This window comes from Lupinus angustifolius, chromosome LG04, assembly GCF_001865875.1.
Source record: "Lupinus angustifolius cultivar Tanjil chromosome LG04, LupAngTanjil_v1.0, whole genome shotgun sequence".
NCBI lineage: Eukaryota > Viridiplantae > Streptophyta > Magnoliopsida > Fabales > Fabaceae > Lupinus > Lupinus angustifolius.
Window position 1 is genome coordinate 10,325,573 of NC_032012.1, and position 25,653 is coordinate 10,351,225.

Here is a 25,653-nt window from a genome sequence, read left to right on the forward strand (position 1 = left end):
TATACATTTCATGTATTGATTAGGTAATGTTTGAATACCGAAAATGTCCCTATATTCTGATTCACCGGCGGGTTCTTCCGGCAGAGATTGTCTCTTCCCGTCGCCGTCGTTTCCACGGTCGTCACAAACACCGCAATACAGCCGTCGATTCCACTCAAAGCCATACACACAACCGCAAACTATTCCACACCGCCGCCGCATAGTTCAATTCTCACGCGCTCCAACTTCAATTCCAACCGTTTCTGTTTCCGATGTGGAGAAGAAAGAGAAATTGTTTTCGAAGAAGTACTACAACTTTATCTGGTTTTCACAATTTCGTTATCACTTTGCTATTGTGGTAGGTGCATATTTATCTACCTAGCTAGCTAGTTATTTTTTTACTTTCTATCGTATTGTTGTTGTTGATTTGTTTTTGGTGCAGATTTTGACCATTGCGTTTCTGATGCTGTTGATGTTCAGAAATATACATCTACAAAGCCAACTCAATAAGTTGCAGGTGTGTTTAGTGTTTACATTTACAATTAGACTTTTGAATGAATTATAAGTTGAGACCTTATTTCTTAAATGAATTAAAAAAACAAGTAGTTTTGTTAGAGAAGCTTTTTTTAGAATGTAATATTTATACATTGAACGGTATAAATATTTATATACAGTATCATCCGACATTCATTTGAATATTTTTTTTTTTTTTGAAGAGTCAATGCTGATTAAATTGTAAATATCTATATACATTTAGTACATTATCTACCATTCATTTATAATACTTATATTTAAAAGTCAATGATGATTAAGAATGAATGTTGGATGATGCAGTGAAAGTGTAAAAAACTCTTGCATTGTGTCAGTGCATGCAATTTTTTTTTTTTTTAAATAACCACTTATAAGTCAAGTAAGTTAGAGTGACGTTGTGCATCATTTCACACTTGTTGGTTAACTTATCTGTTGTAAGCTTTCAAGTCTTGACTTTTTAGCATTTAATTAGCTTTTCAACATTTGTTGATATGATGCATATCTAATAAGACTATACACCTATTCTTGAAGAAGAAGAATGATAAATTTGCATAAAAGTTCATAAACCATAATATATAACTGCTTCTCCAAAATTCTAAATTAAGAAGATACTTAGAGATTGCTAAGAGTATCTACAATGAAGGTTGTATAGAGTTGCATGATTGGAGAGGCAAAGTATGTTGAGATGTATTCAACAATCGCACAGCCAATCAATTTTTGCAAAAGATTTATATGGTTTGACAATTATGATGGCAAAGTTTGACGCGAGAGAAGAAAGTTGTACAGTAACCCAAATGCTCACACTTGATATCTCATTGCTCTATCAAGTTAGCTAACTCTTTAGGCAATGATTTGATTTCACAGCAAAACACCCACCCTAATACATGTGGGGCTTATTTGATGAAAATTTTAAGTTGGAGTCCAGAGTTTCTTGTGTTGCATAAAAATAAGATAAATGAGATGGTTTCTCTCTACACTTTCTGCATGGCTGGTTGTGTGCTCTGCAAGGAAGTACGGACACTAATAATCCTCGTTTTCATGTTGGACATGTATCTGTATTAGATATTTTAGACACTCCTAACCATATTTTGTAACATTTTATATTTCTTTTGCCATATCCCCTGTGTTTGAGTCCTATTGTATCCGTATCTTGTGTCATATGTGTGCCTCCTTGGTTTCTTTTGTCTTCAAAGACAGTTTGAGTTTTGTGCTTGGATCCTATTTATTAATAAAATACTATACCAAATCGAAGAATTGTATGGTGTGAAACAAAAAAATAAAATTGAAGAGCCAAGTCTGTTCAGATGGTCTTTATAAAACATATGAGAAAGGTGATTTTTTAAGAGTACTAGAGTGTAGTAGAAAATATTGAATTTATTTTTATTTTAGAAAAGAAAGGAGACTCAGATACTTACTCCATGGATACACACGACACATCCATTAAGTATTAAAGATTATCAATATTGGATATGTATCCGATATGGCAACATGAAGCAATGGGAAGTATTGGTGCATCATAGCTGTAAACCATATTAGTTCTATTATGCTTTTCCATATTATTTGGTCTTCCTACCCTTAATGCAATCTTAAATTTCACATGTTTGCATCATGTCCTCAAGGACGAACCAACCTATATTTTTCTTTTTTTCTTTGTAGGGTGAGATTGTCAGCCTTAATCTCAGATTATATGTGTGCCATAAGTTGGACCCCCTAAACATTACCAGTGCTACAATTCAGGACCCTAATACTTTTGCGAGTGGAAACTTCAAAAGAAATCTAGCACTTCTTTCCTCCTTCACACTTCTATTTATCCCTCTTACTATTTTCAAGTACATAGACTATGTATCAAAATCAAGATTGTCTGACAATATATCAGAACAAATTTCTCTAAAGAAACAAATAGCATATTGGGTTGATGTCTTTTTATCAGTTCACCCATATGCTAAGCCACTTGTTTTGTTAGTTGCAACACTGTTGCTAATTTTTCTTGGAGGATTGGCCCTTTTTGGTGTAACTTCCGAGGACTTAGCACATTGCCTCTGGTTATCTTGGACCTATGTTGCTGATTCTGGCAACCATGCTAGCTCCGAAGGTATTGGTCCCAGGTTAGTTGCGGTTTCTATTAGCTTTGGCGGGATGCTTATATTTGCAATGATGCTTGGGCTTGTATCTGATGCAATTTCTGAGAAGTTTGATTCACTGAGGAAAGGAAAAAGTGAGGTGGTTGAGCAAAACCATACTTTGATTCTTGGCTGGAGCGATAAATTGGTAAGATTGCACTGTGACCATATTTTGGATACCTTGTTGCTATCCTTACCATTTTCTCAATGAACTATTATTATTTGTTAAAAACAATTGAAATATATAGCAGTTTCTTGTTTTCATGCCAAAGTGATCTTCCTCTGCTGGTTTGGCTTTTTGAGATGTGCGTGTATCTCCCAGCCACTAATAACATGATTGCGTGTGCAGGGTTCATTACTGAATCAGCTTGCCATAGCCAATGAGAACCTATGTGGGGGAACTGTTGTAGTGATGGCTGAGCGAGACAAGGAAGAAATGGAGCTCGACATTGCAAAAATGGAGTTTGACTTCAAAGGAACATCTGTCATATGCAGAAGTGGCAGTCCCGTAATTTTAGCTGATCTGAAAAAGGTGTAATGTCCTGCTTTAACCTTTTGTTTGGAAATATGATTCTCTATCTATATTTTAATGTATGAATTTTATGTTGACCTCTATATTAAAGTATTGACAAGAGCATCCCATAACTGTGCATATTGAATTGTATCTCCCCCATTTTTGTTGTAGTTTGCAAGGAGTTACAGGGAGGAGGAATGGTCCACCCATGTTTAAGAGAGGCTCTTTGGACAATTTGAATATGTTTTAAGTAATTAGACTTGTTTTATTGTTTTCAAGGAAGTACTGTAGAACATGGGGTTGGCTAGTTAGACACTTCGGATTTTAAGCATTGGTACACTAGTGCAGTAAAGTCTAGAAATGGGGTAAGCATTACTGCAAATAAGAATTGGAAGAGTAATGTTGTGGATTTGAGAAGGCTGGGAGATAGGATGATAGCACTGAATTTGTCATTGAGCAGCATACTTTTAATTCTATCAGTGGATATGCTCCCCAAACAGAACTAGATGAGCACAGATAAAATCCTGGGAGGAATTAGAAGGTTTGGTTCAGGGAATACCATTAGGAGATTTTTTTTGTAGGAGGGGATTTTAAGTGGTGTAGAAGAAATAGTGGTAAGAATATATGACTTGTGAGGGGGTGGGGGTATGATAAAGGGATGCTTATGTAGAAGACTGGAAGACAAAGTAGTTTAGATTTTTTGCTAGTCTTTCATTTTACAATAGCTAACTCTCCCTTTAGGAAGTGGGAAGAACTTCTTATCATAAACACAAGTTGGTTTAATGTTATATTTTTTTTCTAATTTCTTGCAGTAGAATTATGACATAAATGTCCACTTTCTGGTGGAATATATCACCTGGCGACTGACACCATCTAATGGTTTTGTTCTGTTGATTTAGTTACTAATATCATGTGATATACAGGTTTCTGTTTCAAAGGCTCGTGCAATAATTGTCCTCGCTGAAGATGGGAATGCTGATCAGGTCTGACTGAGTGTTGATCTGCTCCAGCTTTTGTAGGCTTATTATCCACTGACTTGCTTTTGATTTGTTACAGAGTGATGCCCGCGCTTTGAGAACAGTCTTGAGTCTAACTGGAGTCAAAGATGGATTACGAGGGCACATAGTGGTTGAATTGAGTGATTTAGACAATGAGGTCCTTGTTAAACTTGTTGGTGGTGATCTTGTTGAAACTGTCGTAGCTCATGATGTCATTGGTCGGTTGATGATTCAATGTGCTCGGCAGCCTGGACTTGCACAGGTTAAAATCTACTATATTTTGTGATGCAAAATTTGCTGCCTAATTATAATGTTATCTATGCAAAATTCTTTGACTTTTGTTTTGAAGTTAATGATTAATCTATATTAGCAAGACAGAGTAACTACACTACGGTATGGTTGACAACTTGAGTTTGGATGTATAGTGTGTTACTTATATTAGTTTTTTAGACTTCTTCCATATCCTTAGATTTTTAGTGGGGTAGGATTGTCTTTATGGCCTCCGTCTGGTTTCTTTTACATATTAGTTAGGTATTGGGGTGCCCAATTGTGCTTCCCTTGTTTGTTACAACTTTGTTTTCTTTCGATGCCTCTGTGTAGGACAAGATACTATGATATAAACCTGGTATTTCACTTTCAAGGAACAGGGATAATTTCCCTGAGATTACAGTATAGTGTTGCAGAACTTCGAGGGTCTGCACCTCCCAATGCCCAAAGGCCCCAATGCTCTCTACAAAATGATTAGATACCTCTCCCTCTCACCCTTTCCTCCTATTTATTGGCAACATGCCTTATTTCCAACAAACAACACACTAACAACCCCTAACAGTTATTCTAACTAACCCACTAATGGGGTTACCTATCATACTAACACTTGAAAACCATGATCTAAGTGTTCATGAATTGCTTGATGAATTTAAAACCCCCAACGGACAAATATATATACCCACAAAAAATTGCAATGTCAAATTATAAGAAACAAGGAAACAAATGAAAGAGTACAATTATCATATCCCAACTACTGAACCAAATCAGATGCTGAAGATTTTATGAATTAAGAGAGAACATGCAGCTCTTAAATAGGATATGTTTTCTCTAACTAGGAGAAATTTTTTGAACATACTAACCTTTGCCTCTTTTGTAATAGTTTATTCTTGGCTTAAATATGTTTTTACCCCCTTTTAAAGTAGGGGTGGGGTCTTTTGATTTTTAGCCTTCCATATTGTTAAAAGATTGTGATGGGAATGCTTTGGCAGATTTGGGAAGATATACTTGGATTTGAGAATTGTGAATTCTACATCAAAAGATGGCCACAGTTGGATGGTATGCAATTTGAGGATGTATTGATCAGCTTTCCTGATGCAATTCCATGTGGAGTCAAAGTTGCAGCACATGGTGGTAAAATTATTTTGAATCCAGATGACTCCTATGTTCTACAAGCCGGTGATGAAGTTCTGGTCATTGCAGAGGACGACGATACTTATGCCCCAGTGTCCTTTCCTAAGGTGCTTTGTCACAAATAAATTGCTGTTGTTCTGTCCTTTTCCCTCCTATTATTTATTCTAAGATTTGCTCATGGTAAATGCATGGTCAAACACAGTGCTCAAAGCTTAGTAAAGCCCAATAAGTCTATGACTTTTTTGTATGGATGAATGAGGGACAGCCCTTTTTATGTTGTCAACGGTTTGTCAATAGACATGATTTGCAATAGAATATTATGGCATCAAATGATCCATTTAGTTGACACCACTTAGTGGGAAAAGACTTGGTTGCTGTTGCTGGATGGATGAGGGACATTGACTGCTACGGTTCCTCACCCTTTTCCTTCTTGATTTCAGGTTTGGAGGGGAAGCTTACCCAAGGATTTTGTTTGTCCAAAGTCTCCAGAAAGAATACTTTTTTGTGGTTGGAGGCGTGATATGGAGGACATGATCATGGTAATGCTATAAGAAATCCTCTGCTGTGGTTCCTGTTCTTTTGTTAAGTTACCACTTTGCATGAAATGGCAAAGTCATCTCAATAGGATTTCCTGTTATCTAGGCACAGTAAATTTGATTGCAAATATGCTATTAATTGTCTGGCTTTCTGCATCATTCATTATTCTTTGGATGGGAGTTGTCTATAAGTTACTGGCTTGTGTTAAATCTACATTTGTCCTGTAAGTTTGAAATTTAAGCTTTTGAACTATAGTTAGGAATACCCTCTAGCTTCCTGAAAATAACAACACTAGCAGGGTGCTAAAAAGAATTACCAAAAGCTTCACCTAATTTGGTTTTAAGGGAATGCTCCTAAGGAAGGAAAACATGACTTTCTTAATGAGCCCAAACAGTAATGGGCAGAAAACTCATGAATTATACACACATCTCAACAGTTTATTAGCTATGGGAATTAATACCTTTTTTGGGCTGTCCACCTTTCTGTTCCTCTAGGTTTTAGATGCATCTCTTGCAGAGGATTCTGAACTCTGGATGTTCAATGATGTTCCAGAAAAAGAGAGGGAAAAGAAGCTAACAGATGGTGGCCTTGACATAAATCGATTGGAAAATATATCACTGGTTAATCGTGAGGGGAATGCTGTCATACGACGTCACCTGGAAAGCCTTCCATTGGAATCATTTGATTCGGTAAGTAACATTTATTAGTCTGTCTTCTATAAGTTTTATTACCAGTCCATCTGCTTTCCATTCTTCATGCATGTGGAATCACCTATGGTTTCTGTAATATTGATATTTGTTAATAAGTATGCTCTCAGCAACAATAGGGGTTAAACTATAACATGGAAAAATGTTTGGAAATCGTGCCTATAGCAGTTGTAATATGCAAAATATAATTTAGGGAATGTATTTTGTTAGATATAAAACCATGAGTCTTTACCTAACAACTTATGTTTTTGGGAGAGTTGTTCTTTGACATGCTACTGCCTACTGAAACTTTTATGACCACGTGGTCAAGAGTTAGTTCCTTGCTACCCCAACGGGCCTTTGTGTGAGGGGAAGGGGTGTTAGATATACAACCATTCACTGAGTCTGATTTGGTGCTTGACATTTTTTTATGGTAGTTTCTGGTCTATGCAGATATTGATTTTGGCCGATGAATCAGTAGAGGATTCAGCAATTCAAGCTGACTCTAGATCTCTTGCCACATTGCTTTTAATTCGTGACATACAAGTAAGTTTCTACATAATTTTAGTCTTGATTTGATATTACCTTGACAGAAGCTTATCTATAAAGACCCAATCTTCTGCTACCCAATAAGTATTCTCGTCCTTCAATTGTAGAGCATCTAATGCATAATAACTTGCAAATATGACCATTTGAAAGTAATAATTTATTCATGCATGAACTATTGGTAGAAATACATTAGTTCCAAGATACAGAATTTTATGCTTTTAACATGGTATTATAAATAGAGCATACCGTTCTCCATAGATTTTAATGAAGAACTGACCTCGGCCTCGATTTAATGAAGAAACAACCTCTTGAAGAAACAAATACTGATAGACTAGTTTTCTCTTTGTTCTATGGCTTATTGATTAATCCTTGTATGTGATTTCTTTTCTGAGATATTCAATTTCTATCACGTCTTTTCACATTATATTGTTTCTAAAGCTCTGATGTTTTGACTTCAGGCTAAGCGTCTTCCTTATAGTCAAGCTGACGGAGGAAGCTTCTCAAAAGGTTCATGGATGGGGGAAATGAAGCAGGCTTCAGATAAAACAGTTATAATCAGTGAAATTTTGGATCCTAGGACAAAAAATCTTTTATCTATGTCAAAAATTAGTGATTATGTTTTATCAAATGAACTTGTCAGCATGGCTTTGGCCATGGTTGCAGAAGATCGACAGATAAATCACGTATTGGAAGAGCTATTTGCAGAGGAGGTACTACTACTACTACTCTCAATAAAATTTAGATTACATTACTTTCTAGGTCCTTGAGCTAAAAAAATTATAGTAGGATCCTTGAAGTGAGCCTCGTACACTAGGTCATCATTTTTATCCTTGAACAGATAGAAAACCTTTTATAGGTCTCCTTTTCGTTTGAGTTCTATTACATATAGAAACCTATTTGAAATTTCCCAAAAAATATAGGATTCACAAATGACAAGTAGATGAATTGCTCAACTGAACCTTAGCGGAGATTTAATGAACCGTTACGGAAAGGTGTATGAGGGGCTCAATTACAATTTTGCAACATGTTTAGCCCTTCAAGGACCTAATTAAAAACTTTTTTTGAGTTCAGGGACCTAATTGAAGTTTCTCAAGAAGTTCAGAGATCTACAGACTAATTTAAACATAATTAAAGTACATCTAACATGACATGTTTTGCCTTCATTCTTCAATGATTGCTATGAGTTCATTCTGTTGTTTTCTTATTAGGGAAATGAGATGCATATAAGGCAAGCAGATCTGTACCTGTGTGAAGGTGAGGAATTGAGTTTTTATGAAATAATGTTAAGAGCTCGGCAGAGAAGAGATATCGTGATCGGGTACCGTTTAGCGAATGCAGAAAGAGCAGTCATTAACCCACCAGCCAAAACTGACAGACGGAAGTGGTCAGTGAAGGATGTTTTTGTGGTCATTGCTGAAAAGGAATGAATGAGGCATTTGTGGACAACAACTTGTGTACAATTTTGAGTTCAGATTTGGCACTTTTATGTTATGAAATGAAAAGTTGTTAGAATCATTGTTAAGTTCTGATGTACAAATAAGTGAATAACTGTGTGGTCTTGTGCCATTGAAGCTAACTTGGACGTGTTATGTAAAAATATACATGTGAGTTATGGAACTATGCCAGTAACAGAAGGTTCTTATATAGTAGTTAGATCATTGTACTGAGAATTAATGTCACACAAATCAAAAGGGGTTATAGAAGAAATTCACATTCTTGACTTGGTTCAGGAATGTCTGTATCTTTATTCTTCATGTGACTAAATGAAAAACCACATAGGATGAGTCATTATCAGAGTTGTCTACTTGGCTCAGGCATCAAATTTGTCTGTTTATCTCTCCTTACATTGGTTAATATTTATTACTTTCTTTGTAGATGATATTGTATTTGTTTCTTATTAGGATTGTTTCCTAATAGAAAACCGTGGACGAAGTAAGGGTGTGTATATCTATTCTCTTCAAATCTCACTCAAACATGCACACTGTGTCTTCTCCTTTTGAAGTTATATATATATAGATAGATAGATACCAAGTGAATTTAAGGTCACTTTAGGTTCACCTACCACAGAACAAGTGAATTTAGGTTCACCTACCACACAACACGTGGCAGAACCACCTGCAAGGATATACAACTTTCTGGTCTTAACATAATAACAACTTTAATAAGAATATGTTTTTAATTCATTTTTCAATATTCAACAATGAAAAATGGATATATATATTATAGAGAAAAATGTATGTAATCTATAAGTTTTATATATTGTCATTGCATCATTCATGTTTTAATTATCATTGACTCTTCAAAAAAAGTAATACAAATAAATAGGATGATGTAATAACTGTGTATAAACATTTACACCGTAAGTGCAATGATATTAACTCACATATATATATATATATATATATATATATATATATATATATAAGACACACATAGGTATAAGGAACATAGGGAAGTGGTTGTTGGTAGAGAGAGAAACATAGAAATGGCAAATAATCCAATTCCTAGAGTGAACCTTGGAAGTCAAGGCCTTGAGGTAAATATGTTACTTATATCTTGGATTCATTTGATTTCAGTTCTAAATTCAATCTCAGTTTTTTCATGTGTGAATCATCATTTATGAATTTGTATGTTGGGTTGTGATTATGATTATGATTATGATTATAGGTTTCAAAGTTAGGATATGGATGTATGGGTCTTCATGGAGTATATAATGCTCCTGTTGCTGAAGATGTTGCCATTTCTATCATCAAATATGCATTCAGCAATGGAATCACTTTCTTTGACACTTCAGATGTTTATGGAGCTCATGCCAATGAAGTTTTGGTTGGAAAGGTTTGATTAGTTACATATAACAATTAATAGATCTGCTTTTGCTGTTTTTTGAAGTTTTGTAGGATGTCATGGAACATAGGGATTTAGAGAAAGAAATTTTGTTATTGAAGTTTTGTATTTCATCCATTTTGTTTCTGAAATGAAGAAATTTTAGGTTTAAGTTTAACACAATTCTTTTGGTACTCGATGCCTAAAAAAAGGCGCCTAGTGTACGAGGCTCTGGATCTAGGGAAGGTAGATATATGTAGTCTTAACCTGCAAGCAGAGATGTTGTTTCCTGGATTTGACCCCGTAAATTCATGTTTACTAAACAACAACTTTACTATTATACGGTTACACATAACAGTAAAATATGCAGTTATGTGCAAAACTTAACATCAAATATGCGGTTATACATATTGTGTTGCATTTGGTAGATGTGCTAGAACAAGAAGAAACATAGCATATGTGTTTTATTTTATGTTTGACTTATTTTATATACAGAACTGAACAAGAAATACTGTTAAAACATGAGACATGTTATTATTCCACTAAAAGCATGGAACTATAGAGAATAAAACAAGACACTCTATCCTATGTTTTCATTGGAGAATATTATATAAACTGAAATAAATATACTTAACTTTTGTCCTTCAAATTAACTTTGGTGTATCTTTATGGCATTTGTATTATATTAACATTTAACTCTCAGGCGATCAAGGATTTACCGCGAGATAAAATTCAGATTGCTACAAAATTTGGGATTGTTGGGATTGAATCCAACAATGTCATAGTAAATGGCACCCCGGAATATGTTAGATCTTGTTGTGAGGGTAGCCTTGAACGCCTTGGAGTCGACTACATTGATCTCTATTATCAGCACCGCGTCGACACCACGGTGCCCATTGAGGATACTGTAAGTGCTAGTAAACTTGTTACTTCTATGATTGATTTTAGATGATTTTGTTAGCTATGTTTTTGATTTATTGTTCATGATATGTTATAGATGGGGGAGCTTAAAAAGCTGGTCCAAGAGGGAAAAATAAAGTACATCGGATTATCCGAAGCTAGTCCTGATACAATTAAGAGGGCACATGCTGTTCATCCCATTACTGCTGTGCAAATGGAGTGGTCTCTTTGGACTCGCGAGATCGAGGAAGATATTGTTCCACTTTGCAGGTATATGTCGCGGATATCAGTACCTGAACTGTTTGATTGGAGATTTTTGTTTTCCTAGCTGATTAGTTTAGTATTTGAGTTTAGATGGCTTAAAAGCTGCACAAACTATCCTTAGTGTGAAATCAAAAATGATGATTTCTTTTGTAAGATCATGAGCATTTCTTCAGAAAATAGTGAAACCATTTCTTCTTAACAAAAGAACAAGATCTCTAAGTCACAATTTCATAACTCAAACTGGATAAATTCTCAAATAACTTCAAGAAAAACAAAATTTTAAGGTAACTTTCATTTATTGAGTGGTTTCTACAGATTATTCCTCGAATCATTGGCTTTATACATCTTTAATAGTTTCAAAAAGAGAAGCAACATATCCATTTTTTTTATGTGATATTTTCTGAAGAAAGTCGTTTAATTTCTATAAATATTTTTTTCTTGAGTTGTTGCTTTCTTTTACTGAATTAATGCTTTTAATATCCTTGATGAACCTTCATTACATGACTTTGGTGACTACACTTGCAGGCAACTTGGAATTGGAATAGTACCATACTCTCCCCTTGGGCGCGGATTCTTCGGCGGCAAGGCGGTCATAGAAAGTATACCTGCAGGAAGTTTTCTGGTATGAGCTTTAATCATTTGTTTTGTATGACAATCGGCCACGTTCATTGTTCACCAACATATCTTTTCATCAGGCATTACAACCAAGGATACGAGGCGAGAACTTAGACAAGAACAAGATCTTATATTATAGGATAGAAAAGTTGGCAGAGAAGCATGGGTGTAAACCTTCACAACTCGCTCTTTCATGGCTTCTTCATCAAGGGGACGATGTCGTACCCATCCCCGGTGAGTGATTTTCCCTTGCATCGTACTCTCGAATATAATCTGAATGAACCGAGTTTATGTACTTTTGACAAGTATTACATGACATTATCTGAGACTATTATCTATCTATAGAAAATTCTTCACATTAGGCCTGATTATTTCGGTCATTTCGAAAGATAACTTCCTTTTCTCTCTTGGTTAAAAAAGCACCGATTTCTATTCGGTTTCTTATTTCCATTGAATTCCATTCTTGCACTGAATATAACCTAAGAGAAAATGAGTGCTTATAACAACAATTCCAATTATGATTTAATTTTTATTTTGTGCTTCAGTATTTTATTATTGAAACTCTCATGTCATGATGTTAGGAACAACCAAGATACAAAATCTTGACACCAATATTGGATCATTTGAAGTGAATCTCAGCAAAGATGAATTGAGGGAGATTACAGATGTTATACCAATATCCGAGATTGTCGGGGATCGGACAACTGAAGCTTTCGTTAAATGCTCGTGGAAATTTGCTAATACTCCAGAAAAGTCTAGCTAGATATGCCAGTTATGACTTATGAACAACTTCATTCAGAACCAAGATCTATTTTCCACTCTCTTTTGCATGCTTTCCATGTTTAATCACATCTCAATAAGAACAACATTACTAGTTATTCTTCCAATGCAGATAACTCCTAATACTCTTGTTGAATACTTATTTGTGTACATGTTATTGAATGGTGAGACAGAAACAATGTGACACTGTTTCCTAAATCTAAGATTTCGTTTCCATAATCATATTCATGGTACTAGATCTGATCCTAACTCAGTCAGTAAGTATTATTTCGTGTCATTTATAATTGTTGCGAGCTACTGCAATAACAGTCTTTTTATGTGGTTTTTTTATTGTCTGAAGAGGTTATAATTCTTAAATTTTACCAATTGTTGAGAGGCTCCAACCTTTTATCCATCAGTATGACATATCTTCTGGAGTCATAAGGTGGTCTGATGGTGAAGAGGGTGGTCGTAAGGAATGGAGTGCAGGAGGTTGAGGGTGGTCGTAAGGAATGAAGTGCAGGAGGTTGAGGGTGGAGTCTCACCGACAACAAAATACTAACATACTAACGACTAATATACTAACAATTGCCGATCAAAAAAAAAGTATGACATATCTTCACTTATTCAGCTTACATGACAGCCAAAAGAAAATTAATATACAATCCTCCGGCTTAGGATTTGTTTACTAGTTGAGTTTGGAAGGGAAAGAAAGAAAATACACTTTAAAATTATCTTACAAGTATATTTCATAACTATGTATTCTTTCCATTTCTTCCCTCCAAAATCCACTAAAGAATCCTTGAGGTACATTCATCAATCATAAAAGACATCATTAATTCTCCAAATAAATACTAGGTGATGTTTTTCTGATTGTCCCCTCTCAGAAGATTAGTTACAAAAATCACATACCTTGTTGGGATAGTGGTGTAAAGTTCTATTGGATCCCAAAATTGAATGTTCGATTCTTGAGAACAATATTTATTAGGAGGGATATCCATAAACCTTGAAAAGAATTAGTTCCTTAACAAAAAAGATGAGGAAATACTGTTGATAATACTAAAAAAAATATAAGAAGGATAACATAAGCTTCTACTAAAAATATGCTTGAAAAAATCATTAACCATTTTAATACTAAAACTAAATTAAAAGTGAGCTATGAATACCATTCATAGTTATTTTTGGAGCAACCTTATTTTACTGTTATCAAAATGTGACCAATATTTAAGATCACAAATTCATTGGATGCTAAGTGAATATTTTATCAACTTTAGTTTAGATTTTGATGATGAAAAGGATTAAAAAAACATTTGCCCCATAATGTCAATATTTAAGAATATTACTATCTCATAAATTAATTTAAAATTAAATTACATAAATACTGATTATGATATCAATCAGTATATTTTAAATATGACATATCTTTCTTATATAACAATACTTTCAACCACTTTCTTCTCACGAAGTCATTTTATGAGATTTTACTTTTTCATTTTTTTATATGTCAGATTAATTTTACCATACACCTTGATTTATGAAGAAAATGTTGGTTTAAGATTCCACTAGATTATAAGATAACTAAAAGTTTGATTTTTGGGAGCTACACTTGTTGAGAGAAGCCGTCATACACCCCAAAATGATTAATTATTTACCAAAAGGTGATAGAAACACATACTGGCACCAAAAAAATACAGATTAGTTTATTAGCTTTCACCTCAATTTTTTTAACTCTTACCCAAATTTATCAAACAATGTCTAATAGCATAAGACAGAGTATATTCGTAGAAAATAAAAAAGCCAAAAATTTGATATCTTATGACTATATTTAATACAAACACGTACCTCAAAAGTAATAGTTACTCAGGATCAATTTTTTATTTTTATCTTCAAATACAAATGTTTTGAGATATATAATTACTCATTCCTTTCATCATATCTTTTATTACAAAAATAAAATAAAAAATACATATTCCTCCTATATGAAATGCATAGCATAAGCATAATGTTGATATAAGGAGCAGAGAAAATAGTTGACAATAAAAACAGATCGAAAAAAAATGGTGACACGAAAATTTCATGTACAACACAACCACTTCAATTTTGATCTCGATTATGACACCAATGATGGCTTTGAAGTATGTTTCTTTCTTCAAAATCAATACTTTTTCATCTTTCTTAATTCCACTTTCTTCATTCATTCATTCACTCTCTCTCTTGCAGGTTTTTCAATTCCAGCTTTTCTCCCTTACTTCTGTTCCACCTCATCATCAAAAGGTTCAATTTTCATTCCAATTTCTGTCATATATCTTTATAAAGTTAACTTTTTTATATTTATTCTCCTTGCCCATTTGTAAAGTTTGATTTTTTTTGTTTGCATATAAATTTGTGTAGTTGAATATGATAATTCACTTGTTCTATTTGTGTTTTATGTTAATAAAATTTATTTTTTTAGTATATATTCCATTGCCCATTTGTAAAGTTTGATTTTTTTTGTTTGCATATAAATTTGTGTAGTTGAATATGATAATTCACTTGTTCTATTTGTGTTTTATGTTAATAAAATTTATTTTTTTAGTATATATTCCATTGCCCATTTGTAAAGTTTGATTTTTTTTGTTTGCATATAGATTTGTGCAGTTGAATATGATAATTCACTTGTTCTATTTGTTGTTGTGTTAATAAAATTTAATTTTTTTTTGTATATGTTCCAGTGCCTATTAGTAAAGTTTGATTTTTTTTCATTATTTGCAGATAGATTTATGTAGCTGAACATTTGTACTTGAATGTGTTTGATAAATTATAATTTGTGTTGTGTCTTTAAATTTTAATTTAATTTAGTTTTATATATTCTTGTTATCTATTGATAAAGTTTGATTCATTTGTTGTTTGCATGTAGATTTATGTATCTAGGGTGGTCGTAAGGAATGAAGTGCAGGAGGTTGAGGGTGGAGTCTCACCGACAACAAAATACTAACATACTAACGACTAATATACTAACAATTGCCGATCAAAAAAAAAGTATGACATATCTTCACTTATTCAGCTTACATGACAGCCAAAAGAAAATTAATATACAATCCTCCGGCTTAGGATTTGTTTACTAGTTGAGTTTGGAAGGGAAAGAAAGAAAATACACTTTAAAATTATCTTACAAGTATATTTCATAACTATGTATTCTTTCCATTTCTTCCCTCCAAAATCCACTAAAGAATCCTTGAGGTACATTCATCAATCATAAAAGACATCATTAATTCTCCAAATAAATACTAGGTGATGTTTTTCTGATTGTCCCCTCTCAGAAGATTAGTTACAAAAATCACATACCTTGTTGGGATAGTGGTGTAAAGTTCTATTGGATCCCAAAATTGAATGTTCGATTCTTGAGAACAATATTTATTAGGAGGGATATCCATAAACCTTGAAAAGAATTAGTTCCTTAACAAAAAAGATGAGGAAATACTGTTGATAATACTAAAAAAAATATAAGAAGGATAACATAAGCTTCTACTAAAAATATGCTTGAAAAAATCATTAACCATTTTAATACTAAAACTAAATTAAAAGTGAGCTATGAATACCATTCATAGTTATTTTTGGAGCAACCTTATTTTACTGTTATCAAAATGTGACCAATATTTAAGATCACAAATTCATTGGATGCTAAGTGAATATTTTATCAACTTTAGTTTAGATTTTGATGATGAAAAGGATTAAAAAAACATTTGCCCCATAATGTCAATATTTAAGAATATTACTATCTCATAAATTAATTTAAAATTAAATTACATAAATACTGATTATGATATCAATCAGTATATTTTAAATATGACATATCTTTCTTATATAACAATACTTTCAACCACTTTCTTCTCACGAAGTCATTTTATGAGATTTTACTTTTTCATTTTTTTATATGTCAGATTAATTTTACCATACACCTTGATTTATGAAGAAAATGTTGGTTTAAGATTCCACTAGATTATAAGATAACTAAAAGTTTGATTTTTGGGAGCTACACTTGTTGAGAGAAGCCGTCATACACCCCAAAATGATTAATTATTTACCAAAAGGTGATAGAAACACATACTGGCACCAAAAAAATACAGATTAGTTTATTAGCTTTCACCTCAATTTTTTTAACTCTTACCCAAATTTATCAAACAATGTCTAATAGCATAAGACAGAGTATATTCGTAGAAAATAAAAAAGCCAAAAATTTGATATCTTATGACTATATTTAATACAAACACGTACCTCAAAAGTAATAGTTACTCAGGATCAATTTTTTATTTTTATCTTCAAATACAAATGTTTTGAGATATATAATTACTCATTCCTTTCATCATATCTTTTATTACAAAAATAAAATAAAAAATACATATTCCTCCTATATGAAATGCATAGCATAAGCATAATGTTGATATAAGGAGCAGAGAAAATAGTTGACAATAAAAACAGATCGAAAAAAAATGGTGACACGAAAATTTCATGTACAACACAACCACTTCAATTTTGATCTCGATTATGACACCAATGATGGCTTTGAAGTATGTTTCTTTCTTCAAAATCAATACTTTTTCATCTTTCTTAATTCCACTTTCTTCATTCATTCATTCACTCTCTCTCTTGCAGGTTTTTCAATTCCAGCTTTTCTCCCTTACTTCTGTTCCACCTCATCATCAAAAGGTTCAATTTTCATTCCAATTTCTGTCATATATCTTTATAAAGTTAACTTTTTTATATTTATTCTCCTTGCCCATTTGTAAAGTTTGATTTTTTTTGTTTGCATATAAATTTGTGTAGTTGAATATGATAATTCACTTGTTCTATTTGTGTTTTATGTTAATAAAATTTATTTTTTTAGTATATATTCCATTGCCCATTTGTAAAGTTTGATTTTTTTTGTTTGCATATAGATTTGTGCAGTTGAATATGATAATTCACTTGTTCTATTTGTTGTTGTGTTAATAAAATTTAATTTTTTTTTGTATATGTTCCAGTGCCTATTAGTAAAGTTTGATTTTTTTTCATTATTTGCAGATAGATTTATGTAGCTGAACATTTGTACTTGAATGTGTTTGATAAATTATAATTTGTGTTGTGTCTTTAAATTTTAATTTAATTTAGTTTTATATATTCTTGTTATCTATTGATAAAGTTTGATTCATTTGTTGTTTGCATGTAGATTTATGTATCTGAACATGATACTCTAGTAGCCACTGACTCTGATCTCACCACTATTTCTGACAAACTAAGACTTATCTCCATTGATGAACATCAACCAGAATCTGAATCAAGCAATGCCGATTTGTTGAAATCCGATGAGGAACTTGCCAGACTCTTGCAGGTTTGCTTCCTTTTACTCGATTTTTTTTCTGCCTTCCCTGTCAACTGTGGCTGCAACTTCTAATTGTAATTTACAAATTTTTAGTTATACTTGTTGAGTTTATATACCGTTATTGATGGAAATGCTCAATAATTAGATTGATGTTCATATTTTATTAACGGTTTTGCTAATCACGGGCAATGGCTAGAAAAACTGTTTGATTATATTTACAATGGCTCATACTAACTTTTATAACAGTATTTCTCTCTTTCAATTTAAGATTTGTTCTTTTACGTTAATCTTATTCTAATTTTATATCTTGTATCATAGCCTATTGTATCCTATAATTTTTTTAAATTTTCCATAACCCCATGCCCATGTTGTATCTATGTCTCGTGCTTTGTAGGTTTGCCAATGGAATGCGATCCATATGTATTTCAAGTTTCGATTTTGATTTTCCCCCGACCCCTTTACTTTTTGTGTATGCTTACACCATATTTTACAGGCAGAGGAAGAAGCTCTTATGTTGCAGCAGTATATGGCAAGCGAAAATACTCAAGAATTTGAGAGTAGAGTACGGCCTTATGTTTCTGAAGTCCTCATGGTATATTCCAGCTTATTCACAGAATTTTTTTAAAATTTGTTTTGAATAGAGTACAAGAGATTTAGGTAGAAGAAACATGCTTCCGTTTTGTCTTTATGAAAACTATCTTACAATTTAATCCACGTGGTGGTTATGATATCTTGCAGTACGACGATGCAAGGCGCCAAGAGGCTGCTCGTAAGACTGTTCCTGTGGAAGAGCTCGAGGACAAAGCCTTGGTTTCTTTGGCCAAGGTAAGACCGTGATATTTGGTCCTTCAAGACAAGATCTTAATTCATAGTAACCAAATATATAATTTCTCTTTTACTCGAAAAAAATATAATTTCTTTTTAGGTGATGAGAATATCATGTTATTTCGTAACACACTGACTATCGTAGAAACTTATTCACTCTGGAATTTCCTTTATCTTCATTTTCACAAGCACTTGTGTGTGGATATCTCCCTTTCTACTCTTGATTTTATATCGGTTTTGACTTTTGAGCTTGCGATTCTGTCGCTATCTCATAAGCATAGTTTGTCATATTCTTCTAATATAGTTTTGTGACTGGTACGCCCGATAAACATATCCAGGAGGGGAACTTCAAGCCATCAAAAATCGAACAAGATCATGCTTTCCTTTTGCAACTACTTTTCTGGTTCAAACAATCCTTCAGGTACAATTATTAATTACTTTAGCTATTTTGTTTTAAGTTCGGGAAAAATGAATGAAATGCATCGATGCCAATAACTACACTATACCACCGAAGATCACAGGTCTCGGCTTCATAAAATTACGGAGTTATTTACTATTTAACTCATGCAATATCCGGCTTAGTTACATCTTCTCCCTGTCCTGAAAGATACCTATTTACCAATTAAGATTCATACTTGTTCTCTTTCCGTAATTGCGTCTGATCAATTGTTTATCTTTCTTTTTTGTCCTCATCTAATAGATGGGTGGATTCACCATCTTGTTATGATTGTGGCAACAAAACTACACCCCAGGGTATGGCTGCTCCACTTCCTTCCGAGACTCTTTATGGAGCTTCCAGGGTTGAGGTTTTTCGGTATGACAATTGAATATATGCCCTAGTTTAATTAAATGTGAGATTGCTTTATTGTTCCTACACTAACATCATAATTGATCTATCTCTTAGTTTTCTTGTGACATCATACATCCGAGATCAAATATTTTTTTCCAAATTTAGAATCAACATAATAGTTTCGTTATATTTGAGATTATCGTATTCTTCAAGCTCTTTTAGCTTTTTCATATTTGAATTTATTTAGAACATGCCTTGTCTTGCAAATCATATTTTTATATGGGCTAAAGTATTCCTCGATAAAATCTTTATTTGCATATAGGCGAGCTAGTGATATCTGGTTAAATTTTTTAATAAAGCATTTTCGAGGTGTCTGTTTGCGTCCACTATTTTTTTGCTTCTGTTATTTGCCCGAACTTCTTAATTCTTTGGTTATTCTCATTTACGTTCCTCAATACAGCTGCACTCTTTGCTCCAAACAAACCCGCTTCCCTCGGTACAATGATCCAGCAAAGGTATTTAATTTGTGACAAATTGTTAATGCTATTGTATATACTTGGCCAACTTGTATGCGTAGCACATTTATTTTGGATATTCCTTTTGTTCTCTGTCGATCTGCAGCTTTTGGAAACAAGAAAGGGTCGGTGTGGGGAATGGGCCAATTGCTTTACACTCTATTGTCGAGCTTTCGGCTATGAGTCACGCCTGGTATGTAACTGCATGAAATTATTTTCTATTTTCTGATTTTTCTTAACCTACCATGCTACAATTGACTCGATAGTATTTTGGTTTTCTATATAGTCGATCGTATGTCGGATATTGTAAATTAAATTGCAATCCGTAAAGTAAGATAGGCATGGATTAGACATGTAAATCTAAATTTAATTCTTGAACTTAGCTTGCACACGTTGCGGTATTTTGGTGCTGGTTGTTCAGTGATTTCTTTGGGAAGATCAGGCCAGTTTTAAAAAACAAGGGAAAATGGGTATTGAATATTTAATTTCAGTTTCGCAAGTGAATTTTTATTTGTGATGAACTTTTTAAGTCTTTTGAAATTCAAAGATCCTATTCGTGCATTGCATAGATATTCAACCTAGGGTACACATGTGTTTGTTTATCTTCCGAAAAATTAGTTTTCTCACACCGATTTTGGTTGATCTCCAGATCGTGGACTTTACAGATCATGTTTGGACAGAGTGTTTCTCTCAATTCTTAGGAAGGTAAAATTGACTCAAAAGCTGCTTGTTTTTGTAATCGGCTATTAAAATTATTTCCGGTGTCTATATTTGTTTTTACGGACCTATGATATTACAGATGGATGCATCTCGACCCTTGTGAAGGAATCTACGACAAGCCATTATTATACGAAAAAGGGTATTGTTCATTTTTGCATTACTTTTTAGCTTTTACTTTTCTGTAGTTATTGCTTTCATCCAATTAGTTCACCGTGGGAAAGTAGCTGTACATGTCGTTAGAAGTTCCCGTCTAAACTGCATGTTTTCTCACTTTTTTTGTAAATCTGTGGCATAGGTGGAATAAAAAACTAAATTATGTAATTGCTATTGCGAATGATGGAGTTTATGATGTCACCAAACGATACACGAGGAAGTGGCACGAGGTAGGCTTTACATTATATATTTTTTCTTTCCTCGTGTTCTATATATATGAGCTTTACTTTCGTGCATACGAATCCTGCTTTGTTGATAATTGATAAGGAATTTCTGATCCTTTTTGAAACTGTAGGTCCTATCCCGGCGTGCTATGATTACAGAGCCTTCTTTGTCATCTTTACTGAAGAATATTACAAAAGAAATTCGAAGAGGCTTTGCATCTCAACAACTCTCAGTGCTTGAAACCCGTGATACGGAAGAAAACCAACAAATCGAGAGGAGTTTACATTCTGAAGATGACGAGTCACTCTCATTACCTGGAAGGAGAAGTGGGGATGAGGAATGGCGCAAATCCAGATTAGAAATAGGTTCTGATAAGCATCTAAGTTCTTCTTCTTGCCCGGCTCGTTTGTGCATAGACGAGCATGTCACAAAAACTTACAATGCATTTCGTCCTGTCATTAGTCAATTTGTCGAGGAAGAACTAACAAAGTCCGAAGCTGTTGAAGTACTTGGGATAATTAAAGGAATTATCTTGAACCTCCACAATTCTCCTTTTAAAACAAGAAGGATCCCCATTGATTCAGTTCTAAATAACCCGAAATGTCAGAAACTGTTGCCATCTTTTGATGACTTACTCGATGCTCTCTCACTGGAGAAAAAAGTGAACACAGACGGCACAGTTGAAATTTGTTTGGCTGGTGACCCTGTAGTAACTTCTTTGGCTTTGCCTGTTGCGCTAGATACTCTGGATGACATTATTTACAATTTTAACAAGTTGGAAAACTACGGGAAAGATTCGTTAGCATTGCCGCTTCTAAAGTTAAATAGAATACATTCCGGTTCCGTTGTTGCAAGCGCAGAGGAATTGCCTTTCGGGATTGTTAGTTTTTTACACCGCTACCTTATTTTATATGATTCCAATTACTTGTACCTCAGAGCAACCATAACTTAATTCCCGTCTTCTTATATTTCAGGTAACATCAGCATTTGATGGAACTCAAAAATCTAAATGGGAAGAACCAAATGGTGCAAGAGGTATATTTAACCAATTAAATAACTTAGGATTATAGAGTTTGTTTCATAGATTTTGGTCCAAGCTTAAACATAGTTCTATAGAACTTCTCAAATATTATGTTGTGGTGTTTCATTTCACCTATTAATGGTAAGGCATGATTTCTACTATTCAATTGGAATGCATAAATTTCCATGTTTCACACTTTCACCTTGATATTCTTAATCAAGTTGTATATATTGATAAAGTTGCTTCTTAATGTAATTTTCTATTTGTTGTAACTTCCTAGTAGATGATACTTTTTTCAACTAAAATCAAATCATCTTGGTTTATAACTTTGTAGGTTGTTGGGTAGTGTATAAAACATTTGATAAGAAGATGTTTGAGCTTGTGGCATATGAGTTGATGTCAGCCAATGATGCACCAGAAAGGGATCCAATGGACTGGTATGGACTTCGGCGTATTTGCTGCTTTACTTGCTCTTGGTTTACTTGACGCAACAGTAAGGTTGCTGCTTAGTGACCATGAGGTCACAGGTTCAAATCCTGGAAATAGCCTCTCCGTTTGCGGGAGTGAGGTTGTCTACATCTACCCTCCTCAGACCCAACTAAGCAGGAGTTTCATCCACTAGGCCGGCCTTTTTTAGTGGATTTACTCGACCTTACCTTACAGTGTTACCTAATGCTAATAAGTTTGATTGCTCCAAATTAAAGCAATCTAACTGATTACGCTTTAGTTGATTAACCCTTTAAGATTAGTTTAAGTTTAATCTACGGTCGATGCAGAACTTGTTAAACTAATCGATGAATAAGAAAGTATCGAATGATTGAAGTACCTTGATTTTTACTTTGAATAAAAAGCTTTAAACTGTTTTCTAAAGAGGTGGCATGATATAGTTTACTGGTATCATACAAGTTATCATGCTATCAGGTGAACAAAATGAAATCCTTTCTCAGAATATGTTTTGTTCTCAGGATTCTTGAAGGGAGCAATGATGAGGGGATCAGCTGGCATGTTTTGGATAAGCAAACCTCTCAGTCCTTCGAGGACCGATTCCAGCGTAAAACATACACAATCAAATCAGCGAGTTTCCCATCTAATCTTTTCAGGTAACTTAATTTACTTCAGAATCTGCATTATAGCGTCATTCAATCCATGTAACAGACCCTACAAAGTAACATTAAGACTTGGTTATCGTTGTTGTAATTATGTTGCTGAATCCGTTTTATAGTCTTCTTCTACTAACTCACCAAAGTCACGACCGCTTTGCAGGTTTCGGTTTCTGGCAGTCAGAGATGTTCAATCTACTTCCCGGCTGCAAATTGGTAGCATTGACCTCTATGCAAAAACAATGTGAAATATATATATGCAAATTGTTTGTTGAACTCAAATTTGTCAAAATGAAGATTCATAATCATTACTGTAAAAGGAGAATATCATCTAAGGGACAAACTAGAACTTCATTCATCTTATAGTTTATACATCATTTAAGGAGACCAGAAAATGGTTAGTGTTTGAAGATCTTTTTTCTTGTAAGACCAAACTGGTGCATTAGTTGGTTTGGTTCTTAACCGAAATGTCTTTCCTCTTTAGAAACCATGGACTCAAACCAATTCACTAACCAATCGGTTGGTTTTTTTTGGGTACTACCAAGGATATTTCCTTACCCTTTAGGGCAAGAACTAATCTTTTTCGGGGTGTGTGACTGCCCCTCCCAACAAGTGTTATTCCCAAGAATTGAATCCTTGACCTTTTGGTTATCCTGGGAATCTAATGGGGCCTTATACTACTAGACCAACACATTGTTGATATTAATTGGTTGGTTTGGTTCTTAACCAAAATGTCTAACGTTCAAAACTAAAGTTTACATTAATAAAAATTAATCAAGATACAGTGAAACAAATCAAGATATTCTAGTATTACTACATTAAACAACAAAGATAATGTTTCTTGTTGATAATGAATGTTCTCTAACAAAATAGAAACCAATTCGTCTAACAAGGTGATACCTTTTTCTTTATATAGTTATAAGTTTCAAAATAATTGTCCATACATAATTTAGAGAATATTTAATGCTTTTTTTCCAATAATATTATTATGGAGAATAAATAATGAGAGATAAAAAAAATTAAAGCTTGATATTACCCATTAGAATATTTTCTATCTCATGATTAGAGTTAGCAAAATAAGTCAACAAGATAAATGAGACACCATAATAAACCGATTTGATTTGATAGTTTAATTATTTAGACTTTATACAAGAACCGTAACATCTCATGCGACCCATTAGTCCATAAATTTATTGAACATGACACCTTCACACTTAAATACTTATATAATATTTTATTTTTCATAAAGGGGCCTCCCGCAAATCGAACACATAACATCATAGACTTATAGTCATAAATTTCATTGAATTGTTACATGTAAGCTTTAAAAACAGAACTCTACAATTATACTCAAATATCATAAAATTGGTATGTTAAGGTGATTTTTCAAGAGTAAATTACGTATATTGATGCAATTTAATCTCGAGTAAATTACACTAATATTTCTTAAAGTTTAGGTTAAGTACATTCAGACTTACTATCTCTTATCTTTTAACATTACATTCACCTTCTATGAGGGAAGAAGGTCACTGTAGTTACACTTACTTTACATGAATACTCCATGTAATATATATATGAGAATGGAGTATCTCCTTGTATAAGGAGATAAGTTATCTCATCCTGCCAGTGAAATCATGACATGTGTCATGTTTCATCATTTTCTATAAAAATATTTTTAAAAATAAACAAAATAGCACACATGTCACATTTTTACTGGCTGGAGGAGATAAATTATCTCCTGATATAAAGAGATACATTATTCTCAAACAAAAATTAATATTTTGATTAGCTCGATATATAATAAAAAGAACTTCATTCAAGATAAGTGATCTCTCCGTTATATATTCCACCTCGCAACCTCCATTATTCTCTGTCTATATATATATATGATTCAAATAAAGAGACATGATTCATATAATTTCATTAAGGATTTAATATGTATACACTAATGGTGTAGGTGTTTTTTAGAGTCAGTAAATTATTTATCATTGATTTACAATTATTCTTGACTCTCAAATAAAAGTAATACAATTCAATGTGGATGATGTGTTGACACCAAGGTTATTGGACCGGACTGGACAGTCCAACCGTCACCCGCTTAAATAGACAGTCACGTACACCCTGAAAACAAGGAACCTTTTCCAAGTCATTTTGGGCCATGGGAAAACCGGTTGGTTAAACCGGTCGGCTATAAGAAATTAAAAAACAAACACAATGCTGTAAAAAACATAATTTCACAGTGCATAATAATTTTTCTTGCATTATGCAAAACTATGATATTGATAAGTATGTT

General features: G+C 33.4%; 3 protein-coding genes across 6 annotated transcripts; all 3 read left to right on the forward strand.

Moving 5' to 3' along the window:
* Positions 1-8,958, forward strand: LOC109345763 (ion channel CASTOR-like). Its single transcript, XM_019584949.1, has 12 exons — positions 1-337; positions 422-496; positions 2,167-2,778; positions 2,980-3,162; positions 4,068-4,127; positions 4,201-4,404; positions 5,399-5,647; positions 5,981-6,079; positions 6,572-6,766; positions 7,217-7,309; positions 7,771-8,022; positions 8,521-8,958. Exons 1-12 carry the CDS (start codon positions 44-46, stop codon positions 8,737-8,739), a joined length of 2,535 nt encoding a protein of 844 aa, XP_019440494.1. The 5' UTR covers positions 1-43; the 3' UTR covers positions 8,740-8,958.
* LOC109345764 (probable aldo-keto reductase 1) lies at positions 9,708-12,902 on the forward strand. Its single transcript, XM_019584950.1, has 7 exons — positions 9,708-9,848; positions 9,980-10,147; positions 10,839-11,042; positions 11,133-11,305; positions 11,825-11,921; positions 11,995-12,148; positions 12,496-12,902. Exons 1-7 carry the CDS (start codon positions 9,798-9,800, stop codon positions 12,675-12,677), a joined length of 1,029 nt encoding a protein of 342 aa, XP_019440495.1. The 5' UTR covers positions 9,708-9,797; the 3' UTR covers positions 12,678-12,902.
* On the forward strand, positions 14,652-23,819 carry LOC109345765 (peptide-N(4)-(N-acetyl-beta-glucosaminyl)asparagine amidase). Of its 4 annotated transcripts, XM_019584953.1 has the most exons (18): positions 17,066-17,220; positions 17,306-17,359; positions 17,718-17,733; positions 17,875-18,020; positions 18,505-18,603; positions 18,750-18,836; positions 19,175-19,257; positions 19,537-19,650; positions 20,087-20,141; positions 20,248-20,334; positions 20,791-20,846; positions 20,941-21,000; positions 21,157-21,244; positions 21,370-22,119; positions 22,214-22,274; positions 22,595-22,697; positions 23,226-23,360; positions 23,524-23,819. In XM_019584953.1, the coding sequence occupies exons 1-18, from the start codon at positions 17,143-17,145 to the stop codon at positions 23,606-23,608; spliced, it is 2,157 nt and encodes a 718-aa protein (XP_019440498.1). In that variant the 5' UTR covers positions 17,066-17,142; the 3' UTR covers positions 23,609-23,819. The 4 variants fall into 4 exon arrangements, with proteins under 4 accessions (XP_019440497.1, XP_019440499.1, XP_019440498.1 ...); XM_019584952.1 differs by lacking the exons at positions 17,066-17,220; positions 17,306-17,359; positions 17,718-17,733 and adding exons at positions 14,652-14,808; positions 14,894-14,947 and having other exon boundaries at positions 17,859-18,020; XM_019584954.1 differs by lacking the exons at positions 17,066-17,220; positions 17,718-17,733 and adding an exon at positions 14,652-14,808 and having other exon boundaries at positions 17,859-18,020.

Bases quoted from the DNA above. Each gene is read 5' to 3' on its own strand.
- LOC109345763 (XM_019584949.1), top strand. From the start codon at position 44: ATGTCCCTATATTCTGATTCACCGGCGGGTTCTTCCGGCAGAGATTGT. The intron at 3,163-4,067 runs GTGTAATGTCCT...TGTGATATACAG, and splicing joins TTTTAGCTGATCTGAAAAAG to GTTTCTGTTTCAAAGGCTCG. The intron at 4,405-5,398 runs GTTAAAATCTAC...ATGCTTTGGCAG, and splicing joins GGCAGCCTGGACTTGCACAG to ATTTGGGAAGATATACTTGG.
- LOC109345764 (XM_019584950.1), top strand. From the start codon at position 9,798: ATGGCAAATAATCCAATTCCTAGAGTGAACCTTGGAAGTCAAGGCCTT. The intron at 11,043-11,132 runs GTAAGTGCTAGT...GATATGTTATAG, and splicing joins CGGTGCCCATTGAGGATACT to ATGGGGGAGCTTAAAAAGCT. The intron at 11,306-11,824 runs GTATATGTCGCG...CTACACTTGCAG, and splicing joins GATATTGTTCCACTTTGCAG to GCAACTTGGAATTGGAATAG.
- LOC109345765 (XM_019584952.1), top strand. From the start codon at position 14,731: ATGGTGACACGAAAATTTCATGTACAACACAACCACTTCAATTTTGAT. The intron at 14,809-14,893 runs GTATGTTTCTTT...TCTCTCTTGCAG, and splicing joins ACACCAATGATGGCTTTGAA to GTTTTTCAATTCCAGCTTTT. The intron at 20,847-20,940 runs GTAAAATTGACT...ATGATATTACAG, and splicing joins TTCTCTCAATTCTTAGGAAG to ATGGATGCATCTCGACCCTT.